Source organism: Neodiprion fabricii, chromosome 4 (genome assembly GCF_021155785.1).
Source record: "Neodiprion fabricii isolate iyNeoFabr1 chromosome 4, iyNeoFabr1.1, whole genome shotgun sequence".
In the NCBI taxonomy this organism is placed as follows: Eukaryota; Metazoa; Arthropoda; class Insecta; order Hymenoptera; family Diprionidae; genus Neodiprion; species Neodiprion fabricii.
Genome location: NC_060242.1, coordinates 27727 through 49622, shown reverse-complemented (window position 1 = coordinate 49622; position 21896 = coordinate 27727). Strand labels below are relative to the sequence as shown.

The following is a 21896-nucleotide window of genomic DNA, read 5'->3' as shown; positions in this document are numbered from 1 at the left end:
CGTACTCCTGGTATAGGTATACCCACTTTTTTTCGTTTCTTTCTTTCTTCGATTCGGACTCTCTCATACCGACTGCACGGGTCATGCGAAACCCGCTGATCTCTTTCTCATGAATGCGGAGGATTGAAATACATTTTCTTTAATTCCTTTCGTCTCCACTCCTCCCGCCTCCGTCTTTGCGAAAATAATCATGCTCTTTGAAAAGACGTCGCGCTATACCAAATCTCCGACGGTCCATATAACGCGGGCGTTACTGATATAGGTACACACCGTACGTATATATCCTTAGAATTCCACCGGGGTTTCACCCTCCTCCCTGCTTCGCGTGCGCGGTGATCAAAGACGTAATTATCCATAAAAATCTATTTCTTCCTCCCTTTTTGCGTATCTCTTACCACCTACCTTTCCACTTCACCGCCGTTGCTCGCCATCCTTTCCAAATCCGCGAAGAAAGATCGATCCTTTCGTCACTCGAGTTTTCCGCTAACATATTCCAACTTCCTATAATTGACACGTTCCGAAAACCCGATCAATCGTCTCATTCCGCTTGCTGCAGCAGAAACCTGCCATTTGTTTATCATTTTGTTTTCATCGTGATAACGGTGATTCCCGTTGCGTACCCTCCATTCGTTCATGAAACTGTGGCATTCTCCCAATATTCTCGGGAATGCTTGCCGCGTAATTTGGCACATTCTCGCGAGCGAGGCATTTTGATTATCGTAGGCCACGTGGTGACAAGGAGACTCCAAGGATGCGATGAAAATCTCTCGGAAGAAGTATAGCGCGGAAAGAGGAATAAAACGAACGGAAGAAAGAAAAATCGGTGAAGAAGCTTTACTCTCTCCGTTTCCCTCGCTCGTACGGCATTACAAGCGCAATAGATAGCGCCTTTCCTGAAGCTTTCACGGTTATTATACTTGAGATATTTACCGCCGTCTACAAGGATCAAAGTGATATTGTGCAATAGCTCGCGTTACGGTAGCTTATACACACTACTCCTGGTCGGCCCATCGCAGCGGCTGTCCAAACCTCCTATTATTGTTTGCCGAGTGATAAAAGCTTCAACTCCTGTTTGTACGTCTCACAAATCCCCCCCCCCCCCGATTTGGCGCTGCGCATCTCAGCGAGTTCGGTTCGGTTCCGTTCGGTTCGGTTTGCCTTACTTTGCGGGCGAAGGACCGTCTTGTTCGTGCAGTGTGTATCAATGATATACTTCGAAGGAAAAAGTTAGCAAATGATCAGTTCCAGGCGTGAGGAAAAAGATGGAAATTGAATAGAGAAATGTTCGCATACAATATCCGTGGACAATTATTGTCGTTATCGATGAGAAGGTACCTTTTATAACAATCATATTACAGGTACATTGGTATGTATAACACGATCGAGAGATGCCGGCAAGTTTTCAGGATCTACGGCCGGCAGGGGGGATAGGTGGTGATTCTCCGCTGGAGCTTCAGCCACTTGAGGCTGAAATTCTATTTCACTGAGGCAAGAGCGAAGCGAAGATGACAAAGTCGAGGAAAATTGGAAAATTGCTTCTTCTAGTGGCGGGTTCCTCCACCGATGCAGTAAAGCGCCGTCTTGGTCCGCTGGGAACGAAATATAAAGCTCCTGCAGGGCTGAGTAGATTCTCGGCTTCTTTGTTGAGAGCTCGAGACGACAGACACGGGAGAGAAAGAAATTCCAACTGCATGCGGTTGATTCGCGGAGAATATTGATAAAATCTTTGCGAAAGAGTAACCTGACGTGACAATTTTAAATCAAGAATAACGGTAATAACGACGAGTCGAAATTCTGCCGAGAGACCTTAATTCGAAAGGACTCTATTTATTTCTCCCGATTTTGTTCACCCTTATTCTCACCGGACTCGATACAGACCCTGCTCCGATTCGGCGGGCCGCCGCCATGCCGCGACTTACCTTTACGGGATTTTCTGATTCGGTCACATAAAGGTTACCGGACAGGCAGGGTGCTCGCGTGGCAGAGCGTACAATAGGAAGACGAGCCTGATCCCTTGGCAATGCGTTGCGAGCATATAGGCGGAGATCTTTTAATACTTTATCAAGTCAGCCGAGCTGGACGTCCCCAACCGATACTTGCTTCGTGCAACCTCCGAACTGCTTTATCGTGCACCGCTTTCGGGATGAGATTTTCAACAGAAACCTAAGTTTCATACGTAACGTCAATTTCTTCACTCTACCTGTCGATTCACCCTCATGGAATATGAAAACATCCTTCGTACAATGGGCCGGTCGGACGTTTGTTGATGCGGCGATGGAAGGAAATGGTCGGGATGAACAATCGAGCACAGTTGAACGTGACCCGGGAAATGGAATTCAGGAAGAATTGTGCGGGAGCAGTATCGACTCAACTATAATGCTGACTTTCAGAGTATATTTATTTACGAAATCAAATCTATGTGCAAATAGGGGGGTAGTCATGTTTTCTTTTGCTTATATTTATTACAGTTGAATAATAATTCTTAACAATTGACGATGAAATCGCAATAGTCGTAGCTATTTTATTTTACGCAGATGCACACCTACGAAGGTGGACGGCTGCAGGCCCGTTAAAGGCGATCGGTGCCGTCTGTTAACATCTATTTAACGTACAAATGACACGTGCGTCCTTGATAGGCCAAAATCCACCTCTGCAGATGTATGTTAGACAGGCTATTCTAATAATCCCAAGTACGCGTACAATTTTACCGTTAGTTTGGGATATTCGTACGTTTCGATACATATCACACACACACACTCATTGTATATCCGGTATACTTGTACAACAATATCGGCGCGTGGGTAGCCGCAATATGAATAAATTAATTGTATCGGTTATTTGCGCTCGGAATTAGTCGTATGTCAGCCTGTTGCACTTTATTACATTTGAAAAATTTTGAATCGCGACTTTTCGGTGATAAAATTAGTACGACCGGCAGATGCATTTCAAGTATTGTAATGCGATTCGGGAATGGGACGTTTATTATGAATAATAGGGATAATTCGGTAATGCAAAGTAAGTCTTATGTGATATCATATGCTGAACGCGACTGCATTAATCCCAAAGTAAGTTTGTTAAATATGATGAGACCGTTGTTTTCGGTAAATCATCAGTCGACGAAACTGACTAGATTGTCGATAGGTTGAATATCTTATTGCTCACATTTGATCCGTATGTTAGCTGATTTCATCGTGAAGCCGATCAAGTACAATAATTTTTATTACGGTTACTTTTTTTCACCAAACGCTACCATTCTGACTAGAAATATTGTCGCCGATCTGATATGCCTATAATTGAATCATCTTACGATAGATAAGAGATATACTAATCTACGACACAGGATTAATTATACCGTACAGCTAAAGCTAAACATTTACGATGATTCGGTCAGCTTGACTAGAAATTATACTTGTTGGATCTACTACTGAATAATTATCCCGGTCGTTCGGACCGAAAGGGCTCATTGAGAGAGGCGGTGCTCGAATTGCAGAGATTGGGGTGACCGAGCCGCTAGTGAATAGCTCATTGTCAGCAAAACATTCCCAATTGTATATTTAATTGTATTCGATGAGTTTTCAAGGGTCTGTAGTCCCAGTTGACGGGTAAGGCATCCTCGCCGTACCTTTTAATTTTGGCAGGAATTTCGATACCTCCGCGTCCAATCCAGGGAAAGCCGGAGAGAGACAATAAATTTCCCTCTTTTCCTAATTTTCAAATCTCGGCCATAGAGGCATTCTGTCGAATTTCAAGGCAGGTAGTGAGAAACATACAGACACAGAGATCAGACACGCGTATTCAAAAACTTTACCCAACATGCCACATTCAATTTGCAAATAGCAATTACATGTATATAGTAATTGTAGATAATTACTGTCATAATTATTTTCAACCAGTGTATGACTATCAACTATGTATGTACCTTTACACGCAAAATACCAGTGACGATTCCCTCACACTTTCACGTGATAGTTTCGAATTACGATATGTCCTTGGGTCGCCCAGACCATCTGTTGTTGGGTTTTAGGTAGGACGATCAACTTCTTGGCTTCTGCACCGTGTAATATGCACCTATACGTATCGTAGTGCGGTTATTCTTCTTTGATTAAAATTACGCCAATGCGATACGACTAGACAAGAGATATTTGTTTAAATAATTTACAGAAACTAGATAACGTTACACCTATGACAGACTAGACTTTTACTTTGACTAGACGTTACCGACTAGATGCGCATTTAGACGCTGAAATCACATATATCGCAGATTTTACAATTAGATCCGGTGATTCTAAGGTCGGACTTTATACGTTAAACTGTTATATGCGCGGTTGCCTTAATTATCTTTGATATCGTTAGCTGTACGACCGTGAATCAATCATCACTTACCAATCTGCATTCATTATTATCAGTGGGTACTCACCCGCGATGATTGACTGGTCCGGGTGAAAATATACGACTATAAAAAAACGTTTTTACATACGACCATAAGAACGTAAGGTCTGTTCGAGAAGCTTCTAGAAAATTTTTGGCTCTGGTTTTTAATGGATCTACGTAACATCACCTTCCGTCAACAAGAATACTATATAATTGTCATCGATTCTTGATTATTTCTAATAATATTTTTCTCAGTATCATACTCTTGAGTAACCCACTGCGATGCTATCTACACATTTACAATGTACAGGTACTATTACCGCGTATACTATTTTATAATCTATCAATTTTTCTCGTTACAACTAATCAATGTACAACGATTTACAATGTTTCACACTCATTTTAGAATTGTTTTTCTTTCATGTTCGACAATTCTTCTTGAAATATAAAATTTTATGAACAATAATCGGGTGACAATGTCGATCCCATCGTTATACAACAGACATACGTATATGACTCTAGTGTTGACGCTGAACCGTATGATCGTTTTCGAAAAGTTGTTTATTCCCCTTATTATAAATCAGATCGGTTGACCAGCATTGCATAATTAAACATACAGTATTAACACGGAGAGAGCAATCGGAAAATCTGGAACGGATAACCAACTGAATCGTGAAAAATAAACGATCGATGGATACGATACATGTAATTTATTCGATTCGTCAAGTCCGAATAACGAATAACTTTCAGAGCGAATGAGAAACTTATCAGCCGAACGCGTATACAATGCGCTGAATTTGACTATTTACATTTGCTTACGGGTAGATGCGATGTTTGTCTGTTGCTCAATTGAAGCGTGGCATCTCTCTCGAGAATCGCTGTTACGAAAACTGCCACAGTTGGCGAATTTAGCAAACGGGCCGAAAATATCGCGAGCAAAGGTACGTAAATGAAAAATCTGAAGGTACCGGAATGACATACCTATGCTATAATGCCGATGTGAACGTGTGGCCTAGAACGATACTTACTACACCCCGTTCGAAGCGCCATGCCAGTGGCGTGCGGTGTTTCGGTAATTTGTTTGTCTCTCGGCTGACGAGAGCAAAGCATCCAGAGCTAAAAACGACTTTATCTCAAGAATAATAGAAGCAATAAGAACAGTAACGATGTAACGATAATGACAGCGTTGACGGCGGCGCTATAGCCGCGAAGCCCCTGCACGCCAGCCGAAGTCCGAAAATTTTGTTTCAGTACTCACGACTTGTTTCGAATGCCCTGAACGTCCGGTAACCCCCGCCCCTTCCACCCATCCGAAAAACCGTCCGCCTCGTCGCCGTCCGGTCTCACATAAGATCAAGACCGAATCTCCAGTAGGGTCCCGGCCTCCTGGGCAATGGTCTCGCAGGAAATTGGTGTCAGGGTGCTTCGCAGGTCAGGGCCGAAACTGCAAGGTGCGCGCCGTTCGTCCCGCTGGCCGCGGGCGCCGGTGCCGCCGACTCGGGATGCTCTGCGGCGAGGTGCTTGCGTAGGGCGGCCTGCCGACCGAACTTAGCGTCGCAGTTCGAACAGGCGAACTCGGCCCCGATGCTCGCGGGCTGGCTAGAGGGGCCGTCGGGCTGCGGGTTGGTGGTCCGGGGCTTGTGCCAGCGGCGGTGGGAGGCGAGGTTGGCTGGGCAGGAGAACCGCTTGTCACACTCCGGGCATCGGTACTCGACGTGGGCGATACGGGAGCAGCGGTGCTGCGCGAGCTGGAAGGCATCCCCGTGCAGCTGCCGGCAGAGCCTGCACTGGTAGGGCCCAAGCCGGTTCTCGATCTTTGCCAACTCGGCCCGCGCCTCCACGGTAACCTCGACGACGTTGAAGGCGGGATCGATGTCCCCGGTAACGACCGCCTCGTCGGGACCGAGGATAACGGTCCCGGATACGGGGCTGCTCGTGTCCTCGTCGAACTTCAATCGTCTCGCGTGCTTCTTCTTCGACCTCTGCGGCCCCCCCTTCTCGCCCTTCTCGCCCTTGTCGCCGTGCAGGGCCAACGCCGGGGAGCCACCCGAGCCCGGATCCTCCCTTGGCCGTTTCCTCGGGCACTGCGGCGGCGACGGCGTGCTCGGCGGTGTCATCGGCGCGCTGATGCCCTGAAGGTGGTGTTGCGGTGTTGTCGGCACTCGCGGCGGCGAATAGCCGCTCGACTCCGGCTGGAATCCCTCGGCCACCACCGTCTGCTCCCGACGCAGATTTACCTCGGGCTCGTGGTCGATCGTGCTCATCTCCGCTCTGCCGGGGCTCGGCTTTAGCGACAAGTCCAGGGGGCTCGGCGACGCTGGCCGCTGGACCGTGTGCCACGTGGGGAACGCGTGGTGGTGCTGATCCGGTATAACCGAGTACTGCTCCGCCTCGAAGGACGAGGTGCCGGCGTAGGCGGCCGCGTATCCCGACCCGTCATCGCCGTACCCGTAACCACCCGCGAGGTACTTGATCCCCGGCGATACGAACGCCCGCGGCAAAGTCCCGTGCAGCATCCTGACCCCTCGCTCGGATCGCGGCTCGTTCCGAGGATCCTTGCGGATTTCGCGCTTCTTCTCTAAGATTAACGTTCCGACGTCGGTCGTTCGTTCGCCGTTACTCTCGAGTCACGAGCCTCGCTATCTGCCACGGGTTTCATCGAACGCGCGTTCTCCGCATTCCCAATCTCCGCTCTCGGCCAATTTCTGCACTTGACAGAAATCGGTGCCACCTCTTCCCTGATCGATCTTGTAATCTTCGACAGCCTTAGACCCGCGGTATAAGGCTCCGAGATTCAGTTCGCCGATGCGTCCGTGATGCGTAGTTCCTCGACGACGGAGCAGAATTGGAAAATGCAGATTGTCTCGTATGATTTCTGGTTACTTTGGTGGTAAAACGGCGTCCGTCACTTTTGCACTGTCTTCAGATCGTCACAGTATTCGTTGCTCGTCCTGCCGGTTCCAAGAAGAAACCCCCGTGATAACGTTCTACAAAAGCCTCGTTCGGCTTTGCGCCACGTCGGCCTGCCTCGAGACGTGCGACGTGCCGGCGATGGCTAGACGCCGTTTGACGCCTGTACCGCGCGCGTCACCTCTCCTATACCCCGAAGCCCCGCCCCGGAGCTCCCGGCTCCGGGCTACGATTGGCTCAGCCCCCCTCCCCCCCACCCGCCGCTCCACGGCTCGGCCGTGTCGCCGCGTCCAACCGAGATCCCCGTTATGCCGATCTACAGTAACAGTTTTGCGACGCGCCGAACCTGTAGACCCGACAGGACCACCGCGGGACACGGGGCGAAGGTTGAAGACTATTTGACAATTTTCGAACGACAGTTCAAGACTGAGCCCCGTCGGATCTGTCGGCTTTGGAAAGAAATTTCAGATTCATAATGAAACCGATACAAGTATAGGTACAGCCCGGACTTTATTCGGCTCCGATCGTCTGGTTATCGTGGCGTTTGACGTATTTCAGGGGAAAAAAACCGAACATATGCCTATGTACGTACATACGTGTATATCGCATGCAGAAATAAGATTCACTAATCCAGCAGACAAATAAGAGTCGGTACGGAGTCTGCAGACGGATAAATCCGTCGTAACGTTAAGAATTCTTATCACGATGCTCGAAAATCGAATTGTCGAATTTCAAGGTGCTCATTCAATGTACCTACATAAGTATATTATAGAAGACGCAAAGTTTTGAGAGCGATTCCAAGAGGTTTCGTTGAAATCGCTTTGTGTTTAGGGATTGCGAAACACGAAAATGTGTGTTTTTTTGGACAATTTTTGTCATTTTCAGACATTAAAATTATTGCTCCTGTATGCCACATCGTCGTTACAATTTATTCATAAAATTTGATAAAATACACGGCATTCAATAGTAGAAGGCTGTCAAAGTGAATATCCGTTCGTCATTGTGAACGTTTGATGCAATTTCTAAAGACGCTATGGGGGTCGATTTTCGATTCTTCAAAAACACGCAACGTTTTCTTATCAATTAATTTTCTCTTACGGCTACTTTTAGTCTTGGCATAATCCACGGAGCATAGTAGAACAGCGATTGATAAAAAATTTCTGGATTCAAACTGTTGCTGATACAAATAATTTAACTTTCCGGCAAGGTCAAAAACTAATTTACGTATACCAAAGTACGTTCAGTTTTTTTTTTCCATTACCTGACGATTTGAAAAGGATTCAAAACCCAAAAGTTGTATCGAACAGCAAATTATATTCATTAAATTATTTACTATTACATTAGGACATGAGCGAAACAAGCGGCGATGTGCAAATGCTCTAGTTAGTCAGTGGAAAAGTTATACCTAGAATTGTATATCCACTTTCAATTCCTTTTCTTTCTCTCATCTGTTCCATAACTATGTAAAGTTATACCGCTTCACCCGGCCCATATCTCATGACCCGTCAAGCTTAGACCGTATGTATATGCGAACGCTTTAATTTTTTTGTAGAATTTGATGCAGCTTCGGATACCGAGGTTAAAAAATATACTTTTCCATTGAGAAAGAATAGATAAATAAATGAAGTAGAAAAATAAAAAAAATAAAAAAAAAAAACAAGTCGACTCGTGCACGTGTTGCTAATGGTTCCGCTTGCAATAAACGTGATACAACCAAATTTTTCTCCCTTCGAACTCTGAACATTTTTTATCCAACTTTTCTCCGCGTATCACGTTTTTTCCTGAGATATCGGCTTGGGGTGGTTGAAGAAAATAACCCTGTACGGAAGAATCTCGGACTCGCTCGTGGATGTATCTACTGGACAGTCCGCGATTCCTTCACCGCCGAGTGTCGAAGTTAAAAATGGTGATAAAATGTACCGTGTAGGTATATCTCCTCGGCTGTAAGGTTATTTGAAAATACGGCTAATCAGACGGTAGACCGGAATTTATCATCGGTGAGTTGTGACGCTGGGGTGCGTGAGTCGAGGCGAGCGGACGCGGTGTCCGAGGCGGCGGGCTGAATGACGAGTCCACCCCAATTGCCTTGGCATGCGTTATCGGGCGGCCTACGGCAACGTACGAATGTAAGCTGCACGGTTACGGCGTGATTAGGGATGCGGTGAAAGAATAAGAAAGCGACGAAGAGATGGCATGAATGCATATTGTGTGTATATAATAACTGTAGTCCACGATAATTGTACCTGTACACGAGTGTAATGGATGTACTTGTACTGCAGATGCATCGCGAATTTCCCCTCCTTGGAAGCCAGCACCTAATCCAGATTTCTATCTCCCAGCCGGCCTCGCTACCGGAATTTATATCAACAGGCACAACGGCTCGATACGTTTGTTTTATTTACGCGCATGAACTTCCAAGCACGTACAGTATAATTGTTCAACGAACGTCGCCACGCGTGGGTGGATGGTCACTCGATGATTGACGATCAGCACAAGCAACGAGCAGCGTGCATTCCGAAGAGCCGTATACTATACGACGGTTGGCCGATTATTGACTTATAGATTCGAGACACTCGACAACAATCTTTCTTCAGTTCCGCCGGAATTTTGGATTCGCAACAGTTTCAGTTTTACCAGTGATACCATTCGACGGTTTTACTCGTTCGATTACGCGTCGGCAGCTTGCATATATCCTCGGAATCGACCAAGTCTAAATGAGAGATAAACGGAGAGGCTTGCCAGTTATCAATGCATATGAATTATGCAGCTGAATCCACAGTCAAGTCTGGGGACCTGGACTTTTTGCAGAACTCGCTGGCTTTCCGTTAATCCGGGTCTCGCGGGAGACGCGAGACGAGAAGATCGTGCAGATGTATGTGTGCGAGACCAAACAATTGCTCCGTAATTGGACTAGGGCTGAGACCAAGACTTTGTTCTCAGGTTTTGGAATGACGAAGGAGAGGAAATGACAACTTGCGTGTTTCCCCGCAATTACCGTTGCCAATTTTGTCGCTGTTTGGGGTGAAAGAGGTGCGGTAACCCGGTTGATTGTCGACGTTTTTCAAAATTTCCCGCACTGCCTGTGATTCCTGATTTCGGTTGTAGTCGTGCTTTTTTGATGCCGTTGATTCCTGCTACCCTATAATCAGGCCAAAAGCGCGATTTTGAGCTGCTTATGGGCTTACCCGATGGATGGTGTTTACGGTGCAGCTCTCTGCATAAGCAATAACTCGTCGTTCCTGCAAATGAAAATTATCGCGGCCGAGGCACGCATAGACGGTAGATTTGTTTCGACTCCGGTATAAAAAAAAAAAACAAAAAATTTGTAATACGACAGGGACAAGGGCTGGAATCGCTGAAAAGCATGCAGCGAATATGAAAGGCCAACTCGAGTCAAAAACAGCTACCTGCCATCGGCTTGTTTCGACGATCCGGAGAAACGATTGTCGCTGGTACTCTCATACAGAGCCGCGTGTGATTTATTTTGTTTACCAATTATACTTTGACCCTCGGTCCTCGTGAATAATCGAAAACGTGTAAAGTCTAGCCAGGTTCGGTACTTTTGATATTCGCAGCCCAAATTTTGCCAAAACTACTTTGTCATTCCGCTCTCTCTCATTCCACTGCAGTTCTGTAAATTAAATTTATGGATGTGTAACCTATTTATTTCGCAATCCCAAGACTAAAATTTTCACACTCAGCTCCCTTTACTGTAGGTTATATTTCTTACGGGTTCGCTTGCTGTGTTACACGTCATGTGTTCCTTGCTTCGCATTATAAAAACGTACATATATAGGTATGCACCATTCGTCTCGTACAAGTTATACAAATTGACGAAATTATGGTATAAATAAATTCGCAGGCGGTGTTTGGACGCGTGTACATATCGTTCGAAGAGTAGATTACACACCAATTTATAGTCAGAGCCAACCCCTTATATAAAAAATCACTAAAAAATACTTTTCGTGCAATACGTTTATCTCATTATAGGGTATAAATAACGGTTCTCCAAAACAGTACTTTAAAATATCCGCCCACCGCAAAGCCGCCTATAATTAGCGTATAGAGAGACGCAATTTCTAACAATACGCGGAGTCGTCTATTCGGACCGTTCGTGTGCTTTGTTAATATCGGCGTAATAACCCCTCCTTCAGCCCTTAAACATTTCATACTTCGCGGCACATGTTAAAAGCACTTTTTCCTCGCGAAGATCGACGCCGCATCTGTCGCACGGCTCAATTATGGCAATAATATACTGTAACCACACGGAGAACAATTACCTTGTACCGCGTATGCGCGTGTTTCTTTCCGGTCGTTCTCTGTGCCTTTGTGCAATTTCATCCCCGTGCACTGATTTCGCCGAGGAACTTACGCACCGAAGCCAACCTCCAAGGAAAACGTTCATGTTGGATTCATAATGCAGCAGCGATTAGCCATACGTTAGAGAAATCGTAAGCCCTTTAACGTTACACCCATACCGGCGTACGAAGCTAGACCGGCGTCGGCTCAGACGCCGCGGAACCTGCCGACTCTCCTGTAGGCCATGCATATTTGATGCGATTTTAATGTGTCTCTGGTCCATCCGCCTCCCCTCCTCCAGCATCCCATAGCTTCGACGAAGAGCCGGGAGAGTGTGCTGTGATGCTCTAATCGGCTTACCGAACCGCCCGCCCTCGCTCCCTGCGACCGGCGACCGGTGACCGGGTGTATATACCTATAGTTCATCCCTATACCTACGTGCAGATACGTAGGGCGACGTATATTTTTATACGCATATGTATACATGTATGTATAATATCTACATGTACGCGCACGCTCGGATATACGGTATTATATGCGCATGTCTATATACGTGTGTGTGTGTGTGTGTGTGTGCGTGCGTGCGTGCGTGCGTGTGTGTGTGTGTGTGTGTGTGTGTGTGTGTGTGTGTGTGTGTGTGTGTGTGTGTGTGTGCACCTAGGTAAACACGTATACACGAGGACCCAATCTCCTCCGAACGACAGCTATTACTTTGTGGTTTGCCGGGGTGTAGCCTATGCGGGCTGGCTTACTTGCGGGATATATTTGAAGGATATGGACTCGATGCGACCCGTAACCCCGACAGCAAAGCCGGAACAGTTCCAAGACTTTTACCGAGATCGCATAAAAATTTGTTAGTGTATGCAGAGACTATTTGATTGCCGCGATAACGGTTAATTTGCAAGAGGTTTCGATGCGGCATGCCGCGTGCTGAAGTGATTCGTCGTGTTCCTTCGCCGTGGATCTCCCCCACTATCATGAGAAACTGTGATAACAGGCGGGTAGAGAAACGAACTGGATGTATCTCTCTGTTATTGTTTTCAATTGGTACCTGTACATAATTGTGGAAATGTTTTGTTACAGTGGGTACTGTACTGCGAACCCGCGGTGCCTCGGGCCAGATCGAAGACGCATTATTGGATCGTGTTACGATAAACACTTGCACGAGCCCTTTTGCAGCTTGCCAATCAGGCCGCCTGGCTTTCCTTGTTTCCACGTTCACCCCTCATCTCCGTTGCTACAGAGGACAACAACAAAGGTAACTGAGAACGATAGCAAATAAACAGATCGTAATGCAGACTGCAAAGTTGAAGTGAATTAAAGGAGAATAGTACCTAAGTATCAAGCAAGGTCGTCTATTCGCGGATCGAACGATCTGTAACGTCATTATAAGATACCATTAGGGCGTAGCCGGTGAAATAGATGTGTTCACATTGCTGTGTTGATCAGTACTCTATAAGTACTGGCTAGCTGGTCCGTAGCAACTTGTGGTGATCATGGCATCGCTCAATTGTTGGATGCAAACTTCTCGAGGGATGTGGTCGAGATTGCTTCTAGTTATCTCTGAAATAGCTGGACGCTTTCAGCCACGCGGCCACGTATCGAATTTCTAGAGGTATATTTGCATGGTTTCAACGTCCAGCTGCAGGGTTGTAAGATTACCTTATAACGATTTTTATCTGGAACCATTCTACCAAGAATTCTATAAGGGCCCCTCGCATTTTGTGAACATTTACTCGCGTACAGGGGTACGTTTCATAATTCGTATTGCCTGCACGGCGACTGTTAAACGCGAAAGATGTCACGTGGGAATGATGACAAAATCCTGGTTTTCAATGCGACAAAAGGATTATATTCTAGAAAAAAAAAAAATCACGTAAAAGAAATTGTCGAATAACTCAAGCATAGCCAATCGAGATCCGGCTGCTCGGTCTCCATCCGTGTTGATCGTATAGCGTAAATTTCACACTAACAATAAATCTACAGTGCTCCGCGATTTACGCTCGTTGATGCGGACGAGCCACAGAAAAGGATCCCCATTCCCAACCAGTCGTTATTTATCACTCGAGCCACGTTCGGCTCGTGCGGTAACATGCTTCCTGCATTTGGAAAGCAGCTGTCGGTAGGTACCTGTTTCACCGACGTACGGCTCGAAGCAAAGGCAGAAAAGTGAAAGAACAAAATCTCCCCCTTGAAAAGCAAATCAAGGTACAGAAACTCTGCAGGAAACTGTGCGCGGTAATTAATTCACGTTGCGTTGTGCATGAGGATGAAGTATGACAATGCGCCAAGTTCATGTAATCTAATAATCAAACTAATGAATCAGTCAAATACCAAATAGGTGAAATTTTATTTTTCAGCTTTTTGTTCGTATGATTTCACACAAGTTGGTTGAAATAGCCTGGTTCGACACGAATGTTTTTTTTTTGTTTATTTCTATTTTTTTTTTTTTTTTTTTTTTTGTTTCGAAAAGTCGATCATTGTTATGTCGTGTTTGTGTTACGTGTGCGGAAATACCGCACACCGGCTCATCCTTGAAAACATTCACCTACCCAAATGTCACACCTACTTATGACAGAGCAGTGCATATTAATATTAATTCTTTCTGGTACTGCTGCGAAAGTTATACTTGGAAAAACATGTAGTTGATAATACAAGTGGTGATTTTCTTGGACAAATTGCCCGCGATATTCCCGAATGGTAACTTTTGATACAATCGTTACAACTGCTGGTATGGCATAATCATGGTCTTCGACACAGGTGTGGGCACTCTGTCTCTAAAATTGTAGCGAAGGTGACACCGACGTTGTGAACTTTTGCCGCATTTTTGCCGCTAGCGCCAGTTAGGGGGAGGTCAATGCATTTGTAGTGGTAGAGGCACTTATTGGGTGCTTTCCATTTACTGACTCGAGTCGACTTGTGTCGCTATTTCTGGTGTATTCCTTTGCCCAGATTGGCCGGTTACACCAGAAATAGCGACACAAGTTGACTTGAGTCAGTAAATGGAAAGCACCCATTATAGGCATGCACTTGTAGTAACCGGCCTCCGAGATTGCAACGCTCCGGTCTTTGGTGCAAAAACTAAGAGACACAAGCTTCGACAAGATTACGCGGCGTTCAACGGTAATGAGATAGGAGTACCCAGACCTGTGTAGAAGACCGTGGGTATAACGTACCGGGACAATGCCTAAAAGGTTAATTAACGATGCGAACGACGCTCGCTGGCAGACAGGCAACTGAGCTTAAATCTCGGGTGCTTTGCTGCACGTAAGATGTAATTTCGGTTGCCTATCTGCTGGCGATGCGTCGTTCGCAGGCGCAGCGTTAACCTTCTAAGATCCTCCCGGTTACGTATGTACGTACATACATTATACAGATGTGTATGGTTTCAAGTTGGAAGAACTAAGCTGGGTAGCAATTATCATCTGCTTCATCTTTGATTCCAAAATTCCTGAAACAGTTCTACTATCACTGTTATCACTGGGGCGTAATAACAATTAATAAACCGAATGAAGAGGGAAAGAGGAAAACAAATTCCACCATCCCGCGCACAGTGACGCAAATGTTGGCGAACCTTTGAACAATAATATAGGCATACAGATATCACAAGGTTTTGGTTAATCCAAGATATTAACGTAAACTAGTAACGGTATGGTGGACAATCCGAGAAATCGATGCAAAGTACTTCCGTGTTGGTAGTGGCCAGAGCTCAGAGCAGAGGCCTGACAGGCAGTGTGGGGCGTCCCGAGCGTTAGCAGGACCTTATCGGAAGAATAGGAGGGTTTCGTCTCTGTGCATACGGCCCGCCCAGCCATCGTCCGTAATTGCCTAGCGTCGGATTGCGACGCTGTGTGAATTTGTCGGGATTCCCTTAACCATCTGCGGAGCCAGAGACTCAGCCATGCGATCTCACAGTCGCATTCAAGTGGGTTGCCGGATACCTGCAAGCCACCTGTAAGAGAAATTTCATATTTTTCATCTTCTTGAGGTGGTCAACACGAACGGGGAAAAAGATGGAGAAAAATGTCTACAGATCCCGTATTTACTCGTTACGGAGGGCCAAAAAATTTAATCACCAGCCACCATGTTTGTCCCCACCGCTTCCCACGAAAGATTTCCGTATATTATTGACGGGCTGAGCTCGTTTATGTGGTTGTCCCTCAGGTCCAGAGTCAGCTGTGACAGTCGCTTAGTCAGGGACAAAAAAATATCGGACTGGAACCTCTGTACTCGGGTGTTTTTTATCCTAAGTATAAGCTCGCCACCTTCAATGGTTGAGAATGCCTCCGAGGTAACGGTCTCTAAGTCACTCCCGGTTATTGTGAGTTCCTTGAGCTGTTTCGAAAACGCGTTCTCTATCTGGTGCTTTAGCACGTTTTCCTTTATCTCTATTTCCACGAATTTCAACGGCAGACCGCTGAGCAGAAACCGCAAGTGAAATCCCTCCGCCTTCGGCCATGTCTGCACCTGAAGGTATTTCAGGTATCGCAAGTGACTCAGCGCGTCCCTTTCTACACTTCGAACGCTATTCAAATTCTTGATGTTCAACTTCTCCAGCCTTGGGTACCTTGAGAACATTTCCTTCGTCAGTTCCTGCGGATAAATAGGAAAAAACATCTCGCGTTGCCGTTGGACTTGGCCTAAATAGAATACTGATTACTACCTCTATAATGTTCCCCGAGACGTCCAGTTCCCTGAGATGGTCAAGCCTGACACCGGGCATGAATTTGACTAGATTTTTTACGAGCCTCAAAGTCCTCAGCTCCTCGAGGTACTGGAAATCGTTATTAGAAATGGAGCTGATACTATTGAGCGACAGGTCAAGTACACTTAAATTGGCCAGGGGTAGGATAGGCACTTTTCCAAGACTGCATCTGGCTAGGGATAGCTGTCTCAGGTCCGGTAAGTAGTGGAAGAGCTCTTTGAAATTTGCCTGCAGACTGTTGTGGGAAATATTCAAGGTGAGCAGTTTTCCAAGTGCGACGAAAGAGTTGTCGGGTAGTATAGTCAGCCGGTTGTGGGCCAAATTTAGAGAGTTCAGAAGGGAGGTTGGAAACGAGGCTGAGTCGAGATGGTCAATGAAATTGTTTCCCAAGTTGAGGTCGCGCAGGGTGTAACCGACCTCGGCGAACGATGTCGAGGGAACGACATAGAATATGTTGTTACTCAGGTCGAGTATTTCGATTTGGGTGCCTTCAAAAACGTCCCTGGGTAAGGAACGGATTTTATTTCTCGCAAGGTTGAGTACGCGGAGTTTTTTTAAATTTCTGAACTGCTCCATCATTAGCTGGTTTATACTGTTACCGCTGAGGTCGAGCTGCTGCAGCGTTTCGAGACCATAAAACGCCTGCTTACTCAGCACTTGAATTTTGTTGTTCCGCAGGTTCAGGTACTCTAGATGCTTCAAAGTGAATGCGCCGGACTCAACCGCTGTGACAAAGTTGCCGCGTAAATCCAGGGTTCTCAGATTCGGTGTGCCGTTGAACGCCGTTCCGGGCAGAGACGTGATGTTGTTGAAGCTCAGGTCCAGGTGTCGCAGGGTCGGCAAGTCCCCGGGAATAATTGAGCTGATGGCGTTGAAAGAAACGTTCAGGGTAAAATCGTCGCTGCCACTTTCATGGATCGAGTCCAGGTTAAGCTTGCCTAAGTAGTTGAACTCGAGGTGCAAGAACTGGAGACTCTCGAGCTGGCTGAACGTCCCGGGGCTTAGGTGGGCTATTTTGTTCTGCGCGAGGGATACCGTGACCAATTTCCGGCACGAGCTTATCGACGATGACGTTAGAAAGTGGATACGGTTGCCCGACAAGTCGAGTGACCGCAGCTCCGTCAGGTTGTGGAACGTGTTGGATGGTATGGTCTCGAGGAAATTATAGCCGAGTTTGACGTCGCGAAGCTCGAGGTGGATCGACGAGTGGATTATCTGCTCTGGTAGGTACTGAAGCCTGTTCGACTCCAGGTTGACGTACCGCAGTTTCTGGAACGAGTAGAAGGCGGTTGTGTCGAGCACCTGGAAATTGTTGTTGTCCAGCACCATCCAGAGTAGATTCCTTAACTGCTTGAGAGCGTGACGAGGGAAAACGTCCATCGCGAATGCAAAGCTCAGCTCCAGAATCTCCAGGCTCTCTTCGAGTCCTAGGAACGCGTCATCGTCCAACTCCGTAATGTGGTTGAACGAGAGGCTGAGCTCCTTCAGCCTGTTAGCGCCCCGAAACGTTTCCGGTTTCAATTTACTCAGCATATTGTTACGCAACAGTAGGATTTCCAGGTTGGTAGCCCACTCGAAGTCTCCCGGCTGTATTGATAAAATGTTATTGTAGCCCAGGTTCAAGTGCAGCAGTTTGTTGCACTCGCTTAGCGCCCCGACAGGCACGTACTTAAGGTTGTTTGTGGCCATCGACAAGGCACGGAGGTTATTGCCGAATCCGAGAAAACTCTCATCCGAAACATTTGATACCTTGTTGTTTGCCAGGTATAGGTACGTAATGCGATTCATCGAGCGTATCGCCTCGGGGACCACGATTAGGTTGTTATTTTCCAAATTCAGGTATTCAAGGGTCTCCTCAAGGCCCTCGAACGCGTTGACGTTGATCACGCTTATGTCGTTCGACGATAGGTACAACCGCCGCACGTTTATCTTCTCGAACATTCTGGCGGGGAGTGAGGACAGTTTGTTACTGGCCATGTTTAAGTCCCGGATCTGCAGCGTCGGGTAGATATTCGTATAATTGATAGTGCTTATCGAGTTGTCGCTTACATCGATAAGTTCTAATTTCGGGCTTTCGAAGTGCGGCAGCACCAACGTCTTCATGTCGTTTCCCCTCAGGTACAGCCATGTCAAATCCTTCAGATTTCCAATGCTCGCTGGAAATTCTTTGATCAGGTTGTTGTTCATACTTAGTGTTTGTATGCGCGGTGGTAGCGCGGACGGTTCGATGCGCTCGATATTGTTGTTGTCCAGGTTTAGCCACATCAAAAATTTGAACCGCTTGAAACAGTTCGGTAGCTCGGCAATCGAGTTGTCCCCGAAGAACACGTTGGTTAGCGTGTTCGGCAGGTGGCCCCAGTTCCCATCCAAACTCGTCAAGTAATTACTGAAATATTTCTAAGTGATTACAATATCCATCTTCGTGGCGCGTATATTTCTATTCACAAATTTCATAACGCCAGCTCGTCCCTCGCTGGTTCGGCAACACCGAAAAAATGTTATTCTTCAACTTATTATCGTATAATAAAACTCGATCTGTTCAACTCTCACGTAGGAGCAACTATATTCTCTAGGTTCTCAGAGGACACTACCGTGAAGGATGCATGCTCTCAACCAAACTTACTTTAGTTACCAACGAAGGCCTACCACCTAAGAATTTGCTTGCAAGTAAAAAATTGAATTAACTCTCCCGTCCGTTCTCATTTGGCCAGGGTTTTACACGTTGTTACCAATCGCATTCATGCTCATAACGGCACGACGGCGTTTACACATGTCCAGTCTAAATGCCAAGTAGGATATCACATACAACGCAAACAGACTTGAAATGAATATTCTATGGTGCTGTTACACTTGGAAGATATGCCAGATATTATCGCGCTTCAGACAAAAATTTGCTACATACTTCGAGCATATAGTTGGGCAGGTGGCATTAGTTTACAACCATGCTGAAACTGAGAATCACATTTTTTTAGTGAGCTATCAAGGCAGCACTGCCGAGCATCGTCATCAAGAATCGCTGGAATGCTGTGAGTAACGATGAATCGTTAATGGGCTTATTTTCAACGATAACATCTAATGAGTATACTTCCTGGCTACCGCCGGGCTCACTCCTACAGCCGGTCCAGTCGGTCCGGGTGACAGATATAGGTATGTACGTTATTTACAATCAGTATCCCGAGTAAGCACGGTGTATCATTTAACGCGAAGTCTTCACAATTCACCTGTGCATGTTTAGCCAGGTCAACTTTTTCAAATTTCGGAACGCCTTGAGCGGCACCTTCGTTAAGTAATTGTAACTCAGGTCCAACGATCTCAGGTGGTCCGCCACTCCGCTGTGAGTAGAAAAATTACATAAAAAAACATTTCGTACAGCATTTTGAATTGTATACAGTGAGTTTTCATTGAATTTGGCCACTAAAAAAGTCCTGTAGCAAGTCCGGCACAGACGGTAACGCTATACCTGACCTGCCTGCGGCGCTCGCTACCATTCCCACGAAATTGAGCCCCACGTTATACACGGTGTACGCTTGTGGTCGCCTTGCTACCGGGTGTGGTCCAATTAATGGAAAACTCACGGCGTACGTGATTGCAGTTGTTTGACGGAGAATAGAAAAACAAACAAATTTTATACTCACGACAGCGATTTCTCCCCTACGAGCATCAGACGGTTGCTCATTAGACCGAGTGCCTCCACGTAGGAGCTGACCAGGGCCTCGTTTTCCAACACTTGCATGCCGGAACCCACGATGTCCAACTGCGCTACGTACCGAATCGGTATCTCTGAAACATACCGGCAGTCTCGTTTGATTTTTTGCCTCTTTCATTTCAAATTCGTTGAAAGGTTACGCGATTCACGATATTTCTTTCGAGAGAAAGTAACGAGGGTCACGTCCTCACCGGGAAAACGCGCGAAAGGCACGCCCATGCAGCTTACGTCCATCTGGGTATAATCGGCGTCGTCCTGAACCCAGCAGAGGCACATGGTGTTAAAGTTGCAGAGGACGTTGTAGGACCAGGCCACGTGCAGTCCCCAGTAAAGTGCGAAAACTGCCAGCCACATCTAAAACAATCGCAACGGTGCCCGTAGACACGCACGCGTAAGATGCGGGTGTTTTTCACAATATTGTAGAGTTCACCGAAGCGCAGCTTTTCGCAGGTGTAACGTGAATTAAAGGACGGGAAAAATAGAGAAAAGAAGCGGAGGACGCGGGGCGGGCCGAGGGGCCGTTTAATTAATGTTAAGCATCAAAGTGGGTCAGTACATTGATACGCTGCACCAACATCTCTGAAAAGAAAACATTATAATTATAATACTACGGGCGGGTGGCGTAAGGGTTCGGTTTTTTTTTTTTTTTTTTTTTTTTTCTTTTACGCGCGCACGTATCGAGTACGTTTCAAGAATTAGGCGAAACCGAACGGAGCTCCGATACCGAGGTTTCGATCATTGTCATTTTTCTCTTCGCCTCGCTTCCGAACCCAGAGATATGCAGACATCGTCCCGTAATTACAAGGCACCTTGCACGCTCTCCCTGCAGCGTCTCGTACAAGGAGCGCAGGCAGGGCATAATATACACGTAACACGCCAACGTCTCAGTGCCTACTTGCATCACGAAATTGCTCGGTACTAACCTTGACTGGTATATAATTCCTTCGAATGCCTCGATAGTTGCGTTATACACGTATCGTGCGCGAGTGAGCGCATTGGTTCACGTGACGTGACGGGCCTCGCACATTCTACGGTTACCGTGATTTTTACTCGCCCCCTTTTACTCACTCTCGAAATTCGGACTTTCCACGACAATTCCCCAGTAACGTCTCAGCACTGTAGGGCGAATCGTTGCGGGGGCGCAGGCGCGCGTTGTATGGATCGCGAAATAACCGACTTTCCTCACCTCTCCACCCCCCACCCCTCTCCCGCGGATTTACCACCAATGTCGAATTGACGGTGATACTTGAAATCTATCTCTACACTATTATGCCGTTTTCATTTCATGCCGCAGCCAGTCCCGTATTAATTTTTTGCCTTCCACAATAGGTGGACGGGCTCGAGGCCCCTTAAAACTGCTTGGCGGTGATAATTGGTGCGCTTAATGTTTTGGTATTTTAGGATGGTAGTTTTCCACCGTTCCGATGCAGTGGATTTCGCATTCTTTTTCATTTCGAAATTACCGCCACAATTTTCAACATCTCTTTCGTTTTCGGCATAATCATTGTACTTTGATTAATACATTTTTTACGATTGACATCTCACTTGCCGTGCATTAATTCGCATTTATGTCACTTATGTGCTTATAATCAATGCGCATGGTCGATCTAATTGTGAGACATGTGTAGGTCGTATCCCTAAACACGGTCGTTTATGTCTCGATTGCAGTCAAAGGAAACAAAAAGATTACATTAAATTTTCGTCGATCGTTTTAATACACTCTTTTGACTTACCTCAATCCGTCGATGTCATCGATATAGAGCGTTTACACGGTTGTTGAACGCCTTCGGAGATAAACATGTTGAACAATATCGCAACTGCATACGTACGAGCAATAAGTTGTTTACTTTTGGCTAATCCCGCACTTGTGCTCTCAATTATTGTCTAAATCTTTACACGCGCACA

At 46.3% G+C, this 21896-nt stretch overlaps 2 protein-coding genes across 3 annotated transcripts; both read right to left on the bottom strand.

The window, feature by feature from the left end:
* Positions 1–2413: 2413 nt before the first annotated feature.
* LOC124181050 (insulinoma-associated protein 1a-like) lies at positions 2414–7424 on the bottom strand. Its single transcript, XM_046567197.1, has one exon. It carries the CDS (start codon positions 6885–6887, stop codon positions 5787–5789), a length of 1101 nt encoding a protein of 366 aa, XP_046423153.1. The 5' UTR covers positions 6888–7424; the 3' UTR covers positions 2414–5786.
* Positions 7425–13993: 6569 nt separating this feature from the next.
* Positions 13994–21851, bottom strand: LOC124181031 (chaoptin). 2 transcript variants are annotated; one of them, XM_046567145.1, is made up of 7 exons: positions 21725–21851; positions 20183–20345; positions 19921–20065; positions 19507–19617; positions 16244–18671; positions 15657–16173; positions 13994–15532 (listed from the first exon to the last, which is right to left on the bottom strand). In XM_046567145.1, exons 2-7 carry the CDS (start codon positions 20343–20345, stop codon positions 15198–15200), a joined length of 3699 nt encoding a protein of 1232 aa, XP_046423101.1. In that variant the 5' UTR covers positions 21725–21851; the 3' UTR covers positions 13994–15197. The 2 variants fall into 2 exon arrangements, with proteins under 2 accessions (XP_046423101.1, XP_046423100.1); XM_046567144.1 differs by lacking the exon at positions 21725–21851 and adding an exon at positions 20915–21107.
* Between the last annotated feature and the right edge of the window lie 45 nt (positions 21852–21896).

What these genes read in the sequence shown, in the direction of transcription:
- LOC124181050 (XM_046567197.1), bottom strand. Translation starts at nt 6,887, where the DNA reads ATGCTGCACGGGACTTTGCCGCGGGCGTTCGTATCGCCGGGGATCAAG.
- LOC124181031 (XM_046567145.1), bottom strand. Translation starts at nt 20,345, where the DNA reads ATGTGGCTGGCAGTTTTCGCACTTTACTGGGGACTGCACGTGGCCTGG. An exon ending in GCCTTTCGCGCGTTTTCCCG is followed by an intron (nt 20,066 to 20,182) that starts GTGAGGACGTGA and finishes GGTATGTTTCAG; the next exon opens with AGATACCGATTCGGTACGTA. An exon ending in GTAGGGGAGAAATCGCTGTC is followed by an intron (nt 19,618 to 19,920) that starts GTGAGTATAAAA and finishes TTCTACTCACAG; the next exon opens with CGGAGTGGCGGACCACCTGA.